General features: G+C 22.3%; 4 protein-coding genes across 7 annotated transcripts in view; 2 read left to right on the forward strand and 2 right to left on the reverse strand.

Moving 5' to 3' along the window:
* Window positions 1–1,152: 1,152 nt before the first annotated feature.
* On the forward strand, window positions 1,153–4,989 carry LOC102679139 (prolactin-releasing peptide receptor-like). 2 transcript variants are annotated; one of them, XR_004150212.1, is made up of 4 exons: window positions 1,153–2,221; window positions 2,338–2,366; window positions 2,983–3,236; window positions 4,721–4,960. XR_004150212.1 is itself a non-coding variant. In XM_006607845.2 (3 exons), exons 1-2 carry the CDS (start codon window positions 1,250–1,252, stop codon window positions 3,202–3,204), a joined length of 1,194 nt encoding a protein of 397 aa, XP_006607908.1. In that variant the 5' UTR covers window positions 1,158–1,249; the 3' UTR covers window positions 3,205–3,236; window positions 4,721–4,989. The 2 variants fall into 2 exon arrangements, 1 of the variants encoding a protein (XP_006607908.1); XM_006607845.2 differs by lacking the exon at window positions 2,338–2,366 and having other exon boundaries at window positions 1,158–2,221; window positions 4,721–4,989.
* A 1,448-nt stretch (window positions 4,990–6,437) lies between these two features.
* On the reverse strand, window positions 6,438–9,251 carry LOC102678999 (N-alpha-acetyltransferase 30-like). Its single transcript, XM_006607844.2, has 3 exons — window positions 8,713–9,251; window positions 8,426–8,592; window positions 6,438–8,171 (listed from the first exon to the last, which is right to left on the reverse strand). The coding sequence occupies exons 1-3, from the start codon at window positions 8,975–8,977 to the stop codon at window positions 7,854–7,856; spliced, it is 750 nt and encodes a 249-aa protein (XP_006607907.1). The 5' UTR covers window positions 8,978–9,251; the 3' UTR covers window positions 6,438–7,853.
* A 311-nt stretch (window positions 9,252–9,562) lies between these two features.
* On the forward strand, window positions 9,563–11,420 carry LOC102678872 (40S ribosomal protein S8). The gene is made up of 5 exons (XM_006607843.2): window positions 9,563–9,675; window positions 10,037–10,167; window positions 10,528–10,779; window positions 10,868–10,997; window positions 11,267–11,420. The coding sequence occupies exons 1-5, from the start codon at window positions 9,672–9,674 to the stop codon at window positions 11,374–11,376; spliced, it is 627 nt and encodes a 208-aa protein (XP_006607906.1). The 5' UTR covers window positions 9,563–9,671; the 3' UTR covers window positions 11,377–11,420.
* Window positions 11,421–13,183: 1,763 nt separating this feature from the next.
* Window positions 13,184–13,551, reverse strand: part of LOC102679436 (protein kinase C-binding protein 1) — a 6,281-nt gene continuing 5,913 nt past the window's right edge. For all 3 annotated transcript variants that reach the window (XM_006607850.2, XM_006607849.2, XM_006607848.2), the window contains exon 8: window positions 13,184–13,368. In XM_006607850.2, coding sequence (XP_006607913.1) covers window positions 13,240–13,368 — 129 coding nt within the window. In that variant the 3' untranslated portion in view covers window positions 13,184–13,239. The remainder of the gene's footprint in view (window positions 13,369–13,551) is intronic.

The raw sequence follows: 13,551 nt of genomic DNA on the forward strand, positions 1-13,551 counted from the left end.
TGTGTACTTATAATTCGAGTATATCAAGTGATTAATTTTTTTAAAAATTTTCTATAATCGTCCAGAAAATAATTTTAATTTCATGATAGTTTTAATTTTTCGTCTTTTTTTATGTTTAATTTCTTGTTTTGTTTTCATTTTATATTTCTCATACAATAGAAATAACGAGAAAATATAAATAGCACGTAAAAATTAATTCTCAAAATTATCAACAGGTGGTTCAAGAAAATAACGAATTTTATCTTTTATTTTAAAAAATACACATATGTATATTTCGTAATAACAGAATATTGTCTGAATAATTTTTTCAATATTACTTATAATATAATATATTACTATTAATATCGAATGAAAAATTCAAAGACAAAAAGAGAAAAAGAAAAAAATGGTGCGCGATTGTATGCTTAATTAAAGCTAAAAAAAATTAAGTATACATTTAATCAATAATAGAGATAATGAAACGAAATATGTGGCAATTTTTTATTTTTTAATCGAATGATTTTGTAAATTTTTTTTTCGATTAAAAAAAATTTTATATAAGTAACATCAATCGAAGGACGATTCGTGATCACGCAATATCGTTCTATTTTTGGGGAATGTTTTTAAATAGTAGTAACCTCGAGAAATACCAGATTTCACCATCTTTAGAGCAAAGAAATAGAGAAATTTTTAAATTAATAACAATTTATATGTATCGGTAAAATCGGTTATGAAACAATATGTAATGTGAAAGAAAAGATTTTCTATTTATGTAAAACGAGTCAAAATTGATTCGTATTTTATATCTTGTCTTGTATTATCTTGTATCTGGCATGAAATCCGTTTAGGAAGCTATAAAGTTACATATTTATTTATACAAATTTTATTTACTCCCTACTCGTTATTTGCTTCAAAATCATTACCTGCAATCAAAGAAAAACAAGTCAAACCGCTTCTAAACATATATATATATTTAATTAATTGCTATATTATTACGTATGTATTTATTTCGTGTAAAAGAATTAAAATTATTTTAAATGATGGAATAATTGAGATATATATTTCCAATTTCTCTATCAATTCGAAAAAATTTGAAAGAAAAAACGTTCAAAAGAAATGAAGAAAACTATATAGAAGAAAAAAGATAAAAATATTTGAAAATTGAAAAAGCAAAGATAATATAAAGTTGCAATTTAAAAAAAGAAAAATCAAATTATAAGAGAATAGAAAAAAAAAAAAGAAAAGAAGTTAAGTATATTGAAGAAAAGATATGAATCGTGAAGTGGATAATATAATGATTCCATCGAACAATAACATAGTGGAAGAATGGTCGAGCAATTCGACTATCAACCGTATCGAGAACGACATAACTTCCAATTTTTTAGTGCAATTAATATTTTATATACTTTACGTACATATTTTTATTTTGGGTGTATTTGGTAACATGCTGGTATGCTTCGTCGTGGCACGAAATCGACAAATGCAGACAGTGACGAATTTGTTCATCACGAATTTGGCATTGAGCGATGTTTTGCTTTGCGTTCTTGCAGTACCATTTACACCATTGTACACATTCCTCGGTAAATGGATATTTGGCAGAACTCTTTGCCATTTGGTACCGTATGCTCAAGGTGTCAGTGTGTACATCAGCACGCTGACCTTAACGAGTATCGCGATCGATAGATTCATGGTAATTATCTATCCGTTCCATCCTCGTATGAAGATCGAAATTTGTTTACTCGTAATCATCGGTATATGGATATTCGCATTACTACTCACTTCCCCTTATGGAATTTACATGCAGGAGGAGGAACCATATACTTACTGTGAAGAACATTGGCCGAACGAACGATTTCGCAAAATTTTTAGTTCCATCACATCAATATTACAATTTGTCCTACCATTTTTTGTAATTGCTTTTTGTTACATCTGTGTCTCAATCAAGTTAAATGATCGAGCTAAAACGAAACCTGGTACTAAGACCAATAAAAGGGAAGAGGCTGACAGAGAGAGGAAGAAGCGAACGAATCGAATGCTGATTGCTATGGTCACTGTATTCGGTATATCATGGTTACCGCTTAATATCGTAAACGTTATCAATGATTTTTATTCGCCAGCCAATGATTGGATATATTATAAACTTTGTTTTTTCATGACACATTGCCTCGCTATGAGTAGTACCTGTTACAATCCTTTCCTTTACGCTTGGCTCAACGATAACTTTCGCAAAGAATTTAAACAAGTACGAATTTTTTTTTTCTAACACATTTATTTCTTATTTTATATATATGCACGTGCAGAAATTTTTTATTTATCGATATAGTTTTTTATTTCTTTCCCTTTCATGTTAAAAAAAAGAACGATTCGGAAAGACTTTTTATTTCTTTGTAAACGTTTCTTAAACATATTAGTTCCTAAAGGATTGCAGAATTATTGAAATTATATAAATTTTAATAAAAATAATTTATCGATTTAATTTTCGAGCGAAAATCTTCTTTGTTTTAAGTATATTTCTATATATTTATATTTATAACGATTTTAAAACTAGTTTAAACGATTTAATATTGATATATAACGAGAAAATATTATTCATCGAAAGAAAATATTATTCATCTTATTCTTCGTAAAATTCTATTTATCATAACTGTAAAAGAAAATCTTTTAAGGGAAATTTACACTCATTTACATTATAATACAAGTTTGCTCGAACTTTATTTTACTTTTTAATATGCGCCAACAATATCTTCTCCAATAATCGAGCATCTTGTTAAGTTATTTTAAACTTATCATTATATTTCTCATTTATATTTTAAATATAAATTTAATTTATACTCTTATACATTTTCAATTATAATTAATTTATTTATGAAACAATCATATTTCATTTTTTAATCAAGAAAATTTTAAATTTTTAAATTTTTACATATACTTTTGATATCAATAAAATTTTCACGTTACATTTACGAGTTCACTGTTACATTTACCAAATGAATTTTTTTGAAGGTACTTCCATGCTTTTCAAAAGCAATTAACGCTTATACTCCGAAAATTACCGAAGAATTTCAAAATAATAAAGAATGTAACGGAAATAATACCCTTCAGGAATCTTTATTATTGAATGAAACGCAAATAAGAAATTCGAATCCAGAAGGATGTGAATTGATTACCCACGAAACAACAGCCAGCAACGTGTCGAGAGACATAGAAGAAACAGAAGCTCTCTGATTCGACAAAGGTTCAAATGTCAATCGATTAATGTAAGTACTTACCTTTCCTTTGTAAAGAAAAGAGAATAACATTATTATATTCTCTTTACCATATATGATAAATATCTCGAACTAAATTACATTATCTGTTGGTTCTATTATAATAGATCTCTATATCATGTGTTCTTGACAAACAAGTAATGAGATTATGTTGTTCCTAATAAACTGAATTGCTTTGATTCAATCTTCAATGTTTATGTCAAATTTATTAAGAGAAGATAGCTTGATGAAATGAAATTCATCAACCAAAATCGATTTTCATTTATTGTTTTTAATTAACAATATTTTAATTCATTAATTTAATATTTAAATTCATTCGCGTTAAAATATATTGTTCTAATTTTATTTGTATTTTAGATTAGATCGATTGATGATATTAAAATTATAAATATTTTTATATTTATTGATTCTATAATTGAATAATTGAATGTTATTTTTAAATAACTTATATATAAATAAACTTTCAATATTTTTCTTTTAATGTGAGAAACGATCATAAAACAGGTAAAAAAAAAAAAAGAGAGAGAAGTGCGATTTAGTACAAATTGTAAAAGTATCAATTCACATATCAAATAAAACATAATTTTTCTATAATACATTTCTTTTTGATTCTTTAAGTGCAAAAAGCTTATAAAATTGTTATTTTAATGATTGCAATTTTATTTCTTTTTTTTTTTAAATTGAAAAACCAAAAGAAAATAAAAATTAATGTTTTATCAATTTCTTATATTATATTTTGTTTTTATTAATAGAAAAGATAAAATATTATAAAATATTAGTTAGTTATTATAAAATATTAGTTATTATATTATATATTATTATATTATTTGTTGCATCACAATTATATAAAAGAAAAATAAAAGAAATAAAAGTAAAAGTAAAAAAAATAAAAAAAAGAATAGAAATAAAAATCGAAACAATAATAATATATAATACAAAGAAAATATAATACAATATATAATACAAAGAAAAGATATGATAAAACTAAATGATGATACAATTGAACTCAATACTATAAGAAAAACAAATCGAAAATATTGTTATACTGAAGACATGAATATATATAATATACTATATAAAATATATATACGTCATTGAATTAGATGCACTATATATTATATTGAATACTTATGTTTCAATATGTTTCAATAGATTGCCAATAGGTTGTATTTCATATTACTGTGTTATTTCGGAATTTAGGATAATTATTTTACTTTTCTATCATCATTTACATTTTGTTGTTAACTCTATATTTCTATGTTATATTCTAGTATGTATATTTTTTCATTGATAACGCTTTTTTCTTAATTTTTTTATTTTTTACTATCTAAAATTATTTTTTTTTCTTTTTCTTATTATTTTTTTATAAAATTTCTACGTTGAAAAAAAATATAAAAAGTAAAATAATAAAATAAAAAAACAATGAAAATCAATTTTTTTTTAAAACATTCCTCTACTTTATCTCTATTTTACAGAAGCTGTACTTTCCCTGGAGACTAAAAAAAATATCTAGTTTCAATCAAGTACATACTAAATTTTTCATGGATTATTATATATTTAGAATGAATGGTGGCGATAAATTAAATGGAAGAAACATAATTTAAAATTAAATAGAGGAAAGAAATATAATTTTAAAAGAATATACAATGTATTTATTATGATTGATAGCATTTATGAATTTAAATTTGTTATAAATTACAAAAGAAATTGCAAAAAAAAAAAAAATAAACAGAAGCTTATTCAATTTAAATATTCTATTTTTATATGTCCAAATTCCATTTTTATTTTAAATTTAATGTTAATTTTTAAATATTTATTTATAAAATAACAAAGATGATTAAAATTTATTGTTAAATATCATATCGATTATTAGTCATAATGATTATGATAAAAAATAAAATAGAATTACATAATAATATATGACTATATATATCTACTTGTTTGGTTTAACTTATAATTACAACTTACAATTACAAATAAGTACAAAAAACTTACAATTACAATAAGTACATAAATATCTACTTATGTCATCAAACATAGTTTGAAATTTTATTTAAAAACTTATTCGATCGAATGTCCTAGATAAGGGAACATATTGCAAGGGTATGTTCGCTGATAAAAGCTGATAACAGCATCGTTTTGATCGACCATTCTCGAGAATGTATTCTCCCCTTTCTCTCATCTCCAATTTCAATTCTACAATAACATCTCATTATAGTATGAAATGATTACGGTAATCTGAGCACATCTTGTAAAAAACGATGCTTGTCAAGATAATATATGTATATTACATGACATATCCATATCTTTATATGTGTATAATCTACACATAAACTACAATTATAAATAAATAAATATAAATATAAATCATATATATTTATTACTATCTAATAACATATAGTAAATAAATATTTACTATGTATATGTGATATACTATATAGTATATATGTATATGTATGAATTTATATTTTTTTTATTGTATTCTTCTATCAGCATATTATTTTACGAAATTGTTTAAAAACAGAGATTAAAGAAAAATGAGATAAATACATTTGAGATTCTATGTTAATTTTTTTTTCTACTTATATTTTTTTATATGTATATATATAAACATAGATGAGATATACATATATATATCTCGAGATATATATATATATTATGATCTCATGAATAAAAAAAAAATAAAACATATTTTCTCAAATAAATTTCAATGATAAAAGTCTATTTATGCAATTAAGATGCATTAAATTCGAAAAAAATAAAAATATAATAGATTATAATAATTTTTCCAATCAAATATGCAGTATAGTAATAATCTATATAAGAATGATATTTATTATAGAATATTTATTATAGAATTTTATATTTTGTTTACGATAAAATATTTTGTTTCGTATCTTACTTATAATATCATAATAAAATTTAGTTTCAATTCTAACCACTAATAATGTTGTAATCTTATTCTTTGCTGAATCGATAATGTCGGAGATGAAAGTAATGTATGTAAAGGAATATAGAGTCTTTATAAAATATATAGAAAAATATATTGAATGATATTTATTTTGTATCTTGTATGTAATCAAATTATTGATGCTTATATAGTATATAATAATAGTAACTTTTCTTTTATTTGTATGAATATTAAATATTTTTATATAAGATTTTTTTATAGGAAATAATAATAGGCGACTCTAAAAACATTTAGATATTTTTATTAACATTTTTACATTTTTTTCAATAGTTACGTCATGATCTGTGCCTCGCATTTATTTTATACAAAGCTGTAACATTTAAAAGAGAGAGCAATAAATCTGCTCTATGTTATTACGTGAAATATAGTTTTTCACGATATTTTCATTTAGCAAATTTTATGTTTTTTCTTTATTTTTTTTATTCATGTTTATATATATATATATATATACATACATATATATAATATACATATATATATATATATATATGTTGTATATATAGTAGAATCTCGATTGTGATAAAATGGAAATACGTATCAACAAAATACATGCAAATTTCAATGTTCGTATGTATTTCAATGAATGCAATAATAAATTATCCTTACAATGATATTAATAAAATTATTTTTTTATCATAATATATAAAATCATTCTTCATATATTCTTCATATACTATTGGAATAAATATACTTTCCATGCAATGATTAAGGTTGCAATAATCGAGATTCTATTGTATATGCATTCATTTATATACATTCGTATTCTTTATTATATTTAAATGTAATTGCAAATATTTGGATAATATACTAAAATTAATATTTGTAAAATGTTTCATTTTATCGTACAATAAATCAATGCTTATGCAATAAGAAAATTATTCAATACAACAAAAAGAAATACATACATGTACGAAAATATTTTGAATATTTTTTAAAAAATAAACAAATTTGATTCATATTCCATCACAGTAATCACAACAAAATTCGACCAATTTCTTAAAAAATTAATTATTTATAAGCGAATTAATTTAATTTTTTTAAAACTTCATCTTATTTCATCATAAATTCACAAATCTCTTTGTTACCGCATTGTATCAGATTTCATATTTAAAGAACATGAAAGAGGCACAAGAGAACATATTAATTACTTTCAAAACTCATTTTACATTTTTTATCTTTTTTTCCCATTATTCTTTCTCATTGTTATATTTTTAAGCTGCATTTATATACTATTTCAATAAACATTAATACCAAAGGGAACATCCTGATACTCAACAATCAACTATATATTTAGAATCACTAATTTATCTATCAATTCATTCTATTGTTTTTGTATTATTAAGAAGTACATTCATGATATGATGTAGTAGTGCAACATAATAATATAATAAATATATTCCAACTGGAAAATTGATTAAGTTAATCATACCAGTTAAACGTAACGTTAAATCGTATGCGCTATATAATCCAATTATTTTTTTCCAGGTACAAACGTTTTTTTGCGCATACAATATATATTAATCTCCTTGGTATTAATGTTACATTATTTCTGGATATTACTTAACATTGACGTTATATCCCTTCAGCATGTTAAAGTTAATTAGATCTTTATTAAGATATAAAGATATAGATGAATTTCATCTAAGCCATAATTTCAATCGAAGAGCATCTACACCATTTAAATAGTACCGAAATAATCGCTTATCACGCACAAAACCAAGATTCTCGTACAAACGTAATGCTGGTCGATTAGTAATTTCTGTTTCTAAAACTACTTCACCAGCATTATCTTCCACCATAGCCTGGATTGCTCTTCTTACCAGGTTTGATCCAATTTTTTGCTTTCGATATTTTACATCGACAGCTAACATTGCAATGTATCCACGTTTTATGACTTTTCTATGGATGTCCAGTTTGCAGACAATGGCACCAACACACTCGTCACCAAACATCGCCTTGACGAACAAAAAGCAAGAGTTTTCTGTAAATTCTACACACCTGCAAGACAAAGGCATCCGACCAAAGCTGGCTAACAATTTTTTCTATTTCTTAATATTTTCTAATACCATATTGATTATCTCTTAGATAGAATCATATAAATACAAAGATACATAATATTATGAAATAAATATTTTTTCCAGCATTGTTTGAATATATTTCATTGCTTTAAGAATATATATATATTTTGTTATTTCAATAATATACATACCAGAAAACATAATTTTGGCCAATTATAAATGAAATATCTATATGTGTAAATAGAATATGGTTCACTTAGGTCCTTTTGTATTAACTTCATAATATCAGGCATTTGTAATTCACTTGTGTAACTAACATACTTTATATCATTACCTCTATTTTCCAATGATAATGTACCTAATTATATATAAAAAATAATCAATATAAAGATTTCATAAAAATACACTTAGTTATTAAAATTTAAATGTACAAAAATTGAATTTTAATTAATACATATAGATAAAGATTAATTTATACCATGTTGATTTAACTGAGTAGTTTCAGGTTGTGTAAGATTAGTCATGCTAGTAATTCTTTCAGGAGAATTACAAATTCCATTGACTCGAGATATTCCATTTCTATGTGATTCTCCATATATTTCAGTTGTCTTTAAACTAAGTCGAGATGTAATATCTAATGTAGCAATATCTGTCAAAGAGTTTTCATTCTTTTCTTCAATGCTATTTTGTTCACTTTCTGATTCATTTCCATCTTGTCCACTTTCTACGTTTATCTTTTCCATTTTAATTCTTTCAATATTTCTTTTTTTCAAATATCAGAATTTTCTATTCACAGGATACAATTTGAGTAAAGAATTTTAAAGATGATAATTTTTCCGTTTTTATACAATATATTGCTGTGACATTAAAGCTTTTAGATGTCATATCAATTTTTCAATCGAATTTTCATAATTATGATGAGTTAAACAATTTTCGTGCTGTTAATGTTATTTTCAAATATAAAATTCCAACGTAGCCCTTCAACTGATGGACACCATATTGAATTTTCAATGATCATTAAGAAGACAAACATAAACAATATGCAACTAGCAACCATATCTTAATTTTAGTATTATATTATTATCTTTTTTTAATTTTAGATAAAAAATAAATAAATATAATTGATGAAATAATATAATTAAATTTTGTATAATTTAACTTTAGATTATATAATATTTATAATAATATTTTTTATAAAAATCATTTTAATATAAATAGAATTTTTTTTTTTGTTATAAACAAATATAAAATTTTTATATTAAGAAAATAGTATATTTAAAAATAATATAAAAGCAAATAAAATAATGTTGATTTTTATTATAATATATATTCTATTTCATAATTGTAAGAGGGCGCTTATATTCTTGGACAATATCAGAAGTATGTAGAAGTTCTATTAATATTAAAAAGTTTAAGGTTCTTTTCGACTAAAGCACCATGGGTAAGTTGTTTGATATAATTTTGTTTTTATCACTTTGAATCAACTTTTTTGACATTAAAGTTATTATCAAATGTTCATTAAGAATCTATAAAAACATTAAATTTTTCTATTTAGATGTATATTATTTTCATATATACAAATTAAAAGTTTAAAAATTTATAATATATCGATGGTTTTTCGACACTTCTTATTTTAACAATATAATCTTTACAATCTGCTTAAATTTTATATTTATTATATTCAATATATTATTTTGTCAAATATAATATTATGTATAAATTTAACGTTTTTTATTTTAGACAAAACCGAAATTGAATAACAATTATATATCATTAATGATAAATTTTTTTATATATTATAGGTATTTCTCGCGATCATTGGCATAAGAGGCGAGCAACTGGTGGTAAAAGAAAGCCAATCCGTAAAAAGAGAAAATTTGAATTAGGTCGTCCAGCTGCAAATACAAAACTTGGACCTCAACGTATTCATACGGTAGTATTACACAATTTTTCATATAAAAATTTTAAATTATTTATTATCACAAATAAATTATAATTCTATTCAGTCATAAAATATAATAAATATTTATTGTATATCATATTATTTACTTTTAAAATTCTAAAAGATATGAAATTAAGTAATTTTGTATGAAGATAATTCTTCTTTCATATGAAAATAATGCAATAATGCAATAATAATAATGTATATTTAAATATGACATGATGACTAACTTTACCTACTCTGAGTATTATGTTGACTCATATCCCACAGCGAACTGAATAAAATTATTATTTATTTTTTTTTTACAAAATAAACATAATTTTTATAAATTAATTTTTCCTTATAAATCAGGTACGTACCAGAGGTGGTAACAAAAAATATAGAGCACTTCGTTTAGATACAGGAAATTTTTCATGGGGATCTGAGTGTACTACAAGAAAAACACGTATTATAGATGTAGTTTATAATGCATCAAATAATGAATTGGTGAGAACAAAAACTCTTGTAAAGAATGCAATTGTCACTATTGATGCAACACCTTTCAGACAATGGTATGAAGGTCATTATGTTTTACCATTAGGTCGTAAACGAGGTGCTAAATTGGTAAGTAAATAAGTTTTTCATTTTCAATATAATAGATAAATTAATAACATAATATAACTAACAAATTAATAATTATTCAAATACATAGACTGAAGCTGAAGAAGAAGTTTTAAATAAAAAACGTTCAAAAAAAGCAGAAGCTAAATATAAAGCAAGACAGCGATTTGCTAAAGTTGAACCTGCTCTTGAAGAACAATTTGCTACAGGACGTGTTCTTGGTGAATAAGATTTTTATAATATATAAATTAATTTTTTAATATATATAAATTTAATAATTATTGTTATTTTAACTTCAGATTTTCATATAAATTATATATTATATAAACATAAACTATATTTTATGCTAAATATTTTATGCTAAATAATGCTGAGTTTAATAATTTTAAATAAAAATATCGAAAGAAAAAATATTAAATATATTTTTTTTATGGATTATTATAAATTATTCATCAAGTCATATATGTACATTTATTGATTTTAATTTCAGCTTGTATATCAAGTAGACCTGGACAGTGCGGTCGTGCGGATGGTTATATACTTGAAGGAAAAGAACTTGAATTTTATATGAGAAAAATTAAAAGTAAAAAAGCCAAATAAATATGTAACTACAACAAGAAAATAAAATAATCTATATGAAAAAATTTTAATAAATAATTGATAGAAATAATCGATCCTTATCCTTATTTATATGAAATGATTCTTTTAAAATTTAAAAATATATAGATTTAAAATATTTAAATGACAATATAAATATATAGGAAATATATAACATATAAAAATTTATATGATTAACTTAAATAATTAATACAAAAAGATATTTGATGTTATGAACAAAGAGAACAATATTATGCAAAAAGAACGGAGATAAGAAAAAAACTATAAAAACAACGCCATCTCTTGAGTTAAAAATCTTTTGGAAGATAAACTAAGAATTAAAGATTTTTGCCATTTTTATAATATCTTTGGCACTCAAGAGATAGCGCTGTTTCTGTAATTTACTCTATCCTTTTCGCATATTTCTGCCTGTGATATATATAAACTTCCTCGCAAATTCTACATTCCTATTAATAAGTTAAAGCTTTCAGAATTCGTCCACGAGATAACGCTACTTATATTAAATTTGTCCACGTTCACTCAGTTGTTCCGTTGAAAAGTTTCCGATAAAAAAAATTGCCTATAATAAAATTTCCCATAAATTCGCTATTTATTTTTTTCTTGATTTTGAATAAATATATTCTATCAATAATCATAAGAAAAAAAAAGAAAATAACAGCGATAATTTGATATTTAAAGATATCTATCTATAAAGTACTATAAATAAAGCTATATTGCTGTAATAAATGTTCCAAAGTAAAAAATGTAGAAATATTGAGAAAGTTAGGAAAAAGGAATTATTGGAAGAAAGAAAAAATGTAAAGATATAAAAAATATACATATATGACATAAAAATATATATAAGATATATTACGATAAATTAAAACAAAATATATATATATGTATGTATATTTTATATACATATATATTATATTATATACTATGTACATATATGCAATACATTTGTGATAAAAATACATAAATATCTGTTATACAGATTGAAGTTTGGTTTCATCTATTAAACATGTAAACATATAAGTAATGATTTAGATTTACATGAAATAGTAATCTTTAATATATATATATCTATATTTTATATATCAATGATGATATTTTAAAAAATTATTAAAGCTATTTAATTATTTAAATACTATTTTGCTTTTATATAATTTATGATATGATTAGAGAAATTAAATCTACATATAGATTTATAATTTATATCAGAGAAATTGCTGTAAAAATTCAAAAGATGAATCAATATTATTATGCACATATTGAATCTAGAAAATTAATTATTTAGAAGATATGTATAAATATAAGAAATAATTAAATCTATGCATAGATTTAAAGACAAATAGTTCAACATTATATTGCCTTGAAATATAAAATTGCTTTCTAAAAAGTATAACTATATGAAAAAGATAGTAAGAAAATAGTTTAAACAAACATTAACTATTATTTCTACTAACTATTATTATAAAACCTCAAAATAAAATAAATGATAAAAAATTATTTTATACACTTTACAAGTTAACATCTTTTACATTTTTAAATAAATAATGGGAAATATAATATAATTATTAATTTGCAGTATAAATTATTTATATTATACTATCTATAACATTTTTTATTTATTTCAATTTTTTATACAGAATAAGAAATAAATAATAAATTTTTCATATTCATGTAAAATAAAGTATAAATATCATTTATTTTATTTTAAAATTTTAATAATTTTTTTACTTTTTCTCTTATTATTTTTTTAAAATAACTCTAAAAATATATAATAAATTAAATATTGTTTTTTTAATTTTTTTTTTTTAATAAAAATTTTTACATTGGATTACATTACATGATATACATACACTATGATGAATTTCCATTACCATCAGTTTCAGAACAACACAAAGCTAGAGATGTTGATATTTTGTTCAGTTTATCATGTGATAATTCGTACATCCTATTAGTAGGGCTGTTTACTTTGATATTATGATTCTGAAAAATATAGAGGAATTTGTTGGAGCATTGTATAAAACCAAAAATAAAAAATAATTCAAAATTATATAATTATAAATTTATCTAACATTTAATTATCTAAATAATTAATGAGGAACAAAGGTAGCAAAAATATAAAGGATTCAAAAACAAATTCAGTGTAAATTAAAATATTCATTATAT

This window comes from Apis dorsata, unplaced genomic scaffold, assembly GCF_000469605.1.
Source record: "Apis dorsata unplaced genomic scaffold, Apis dorsata 1.3 scaffold_19, whole genome shotgun sequence".
Classification (NCBI taxonomy): Eukaryota; Metazoa; Arthropoda; class Insecta; order Hymenoptera; family Apidae; genus Apis; species Apis dorsata.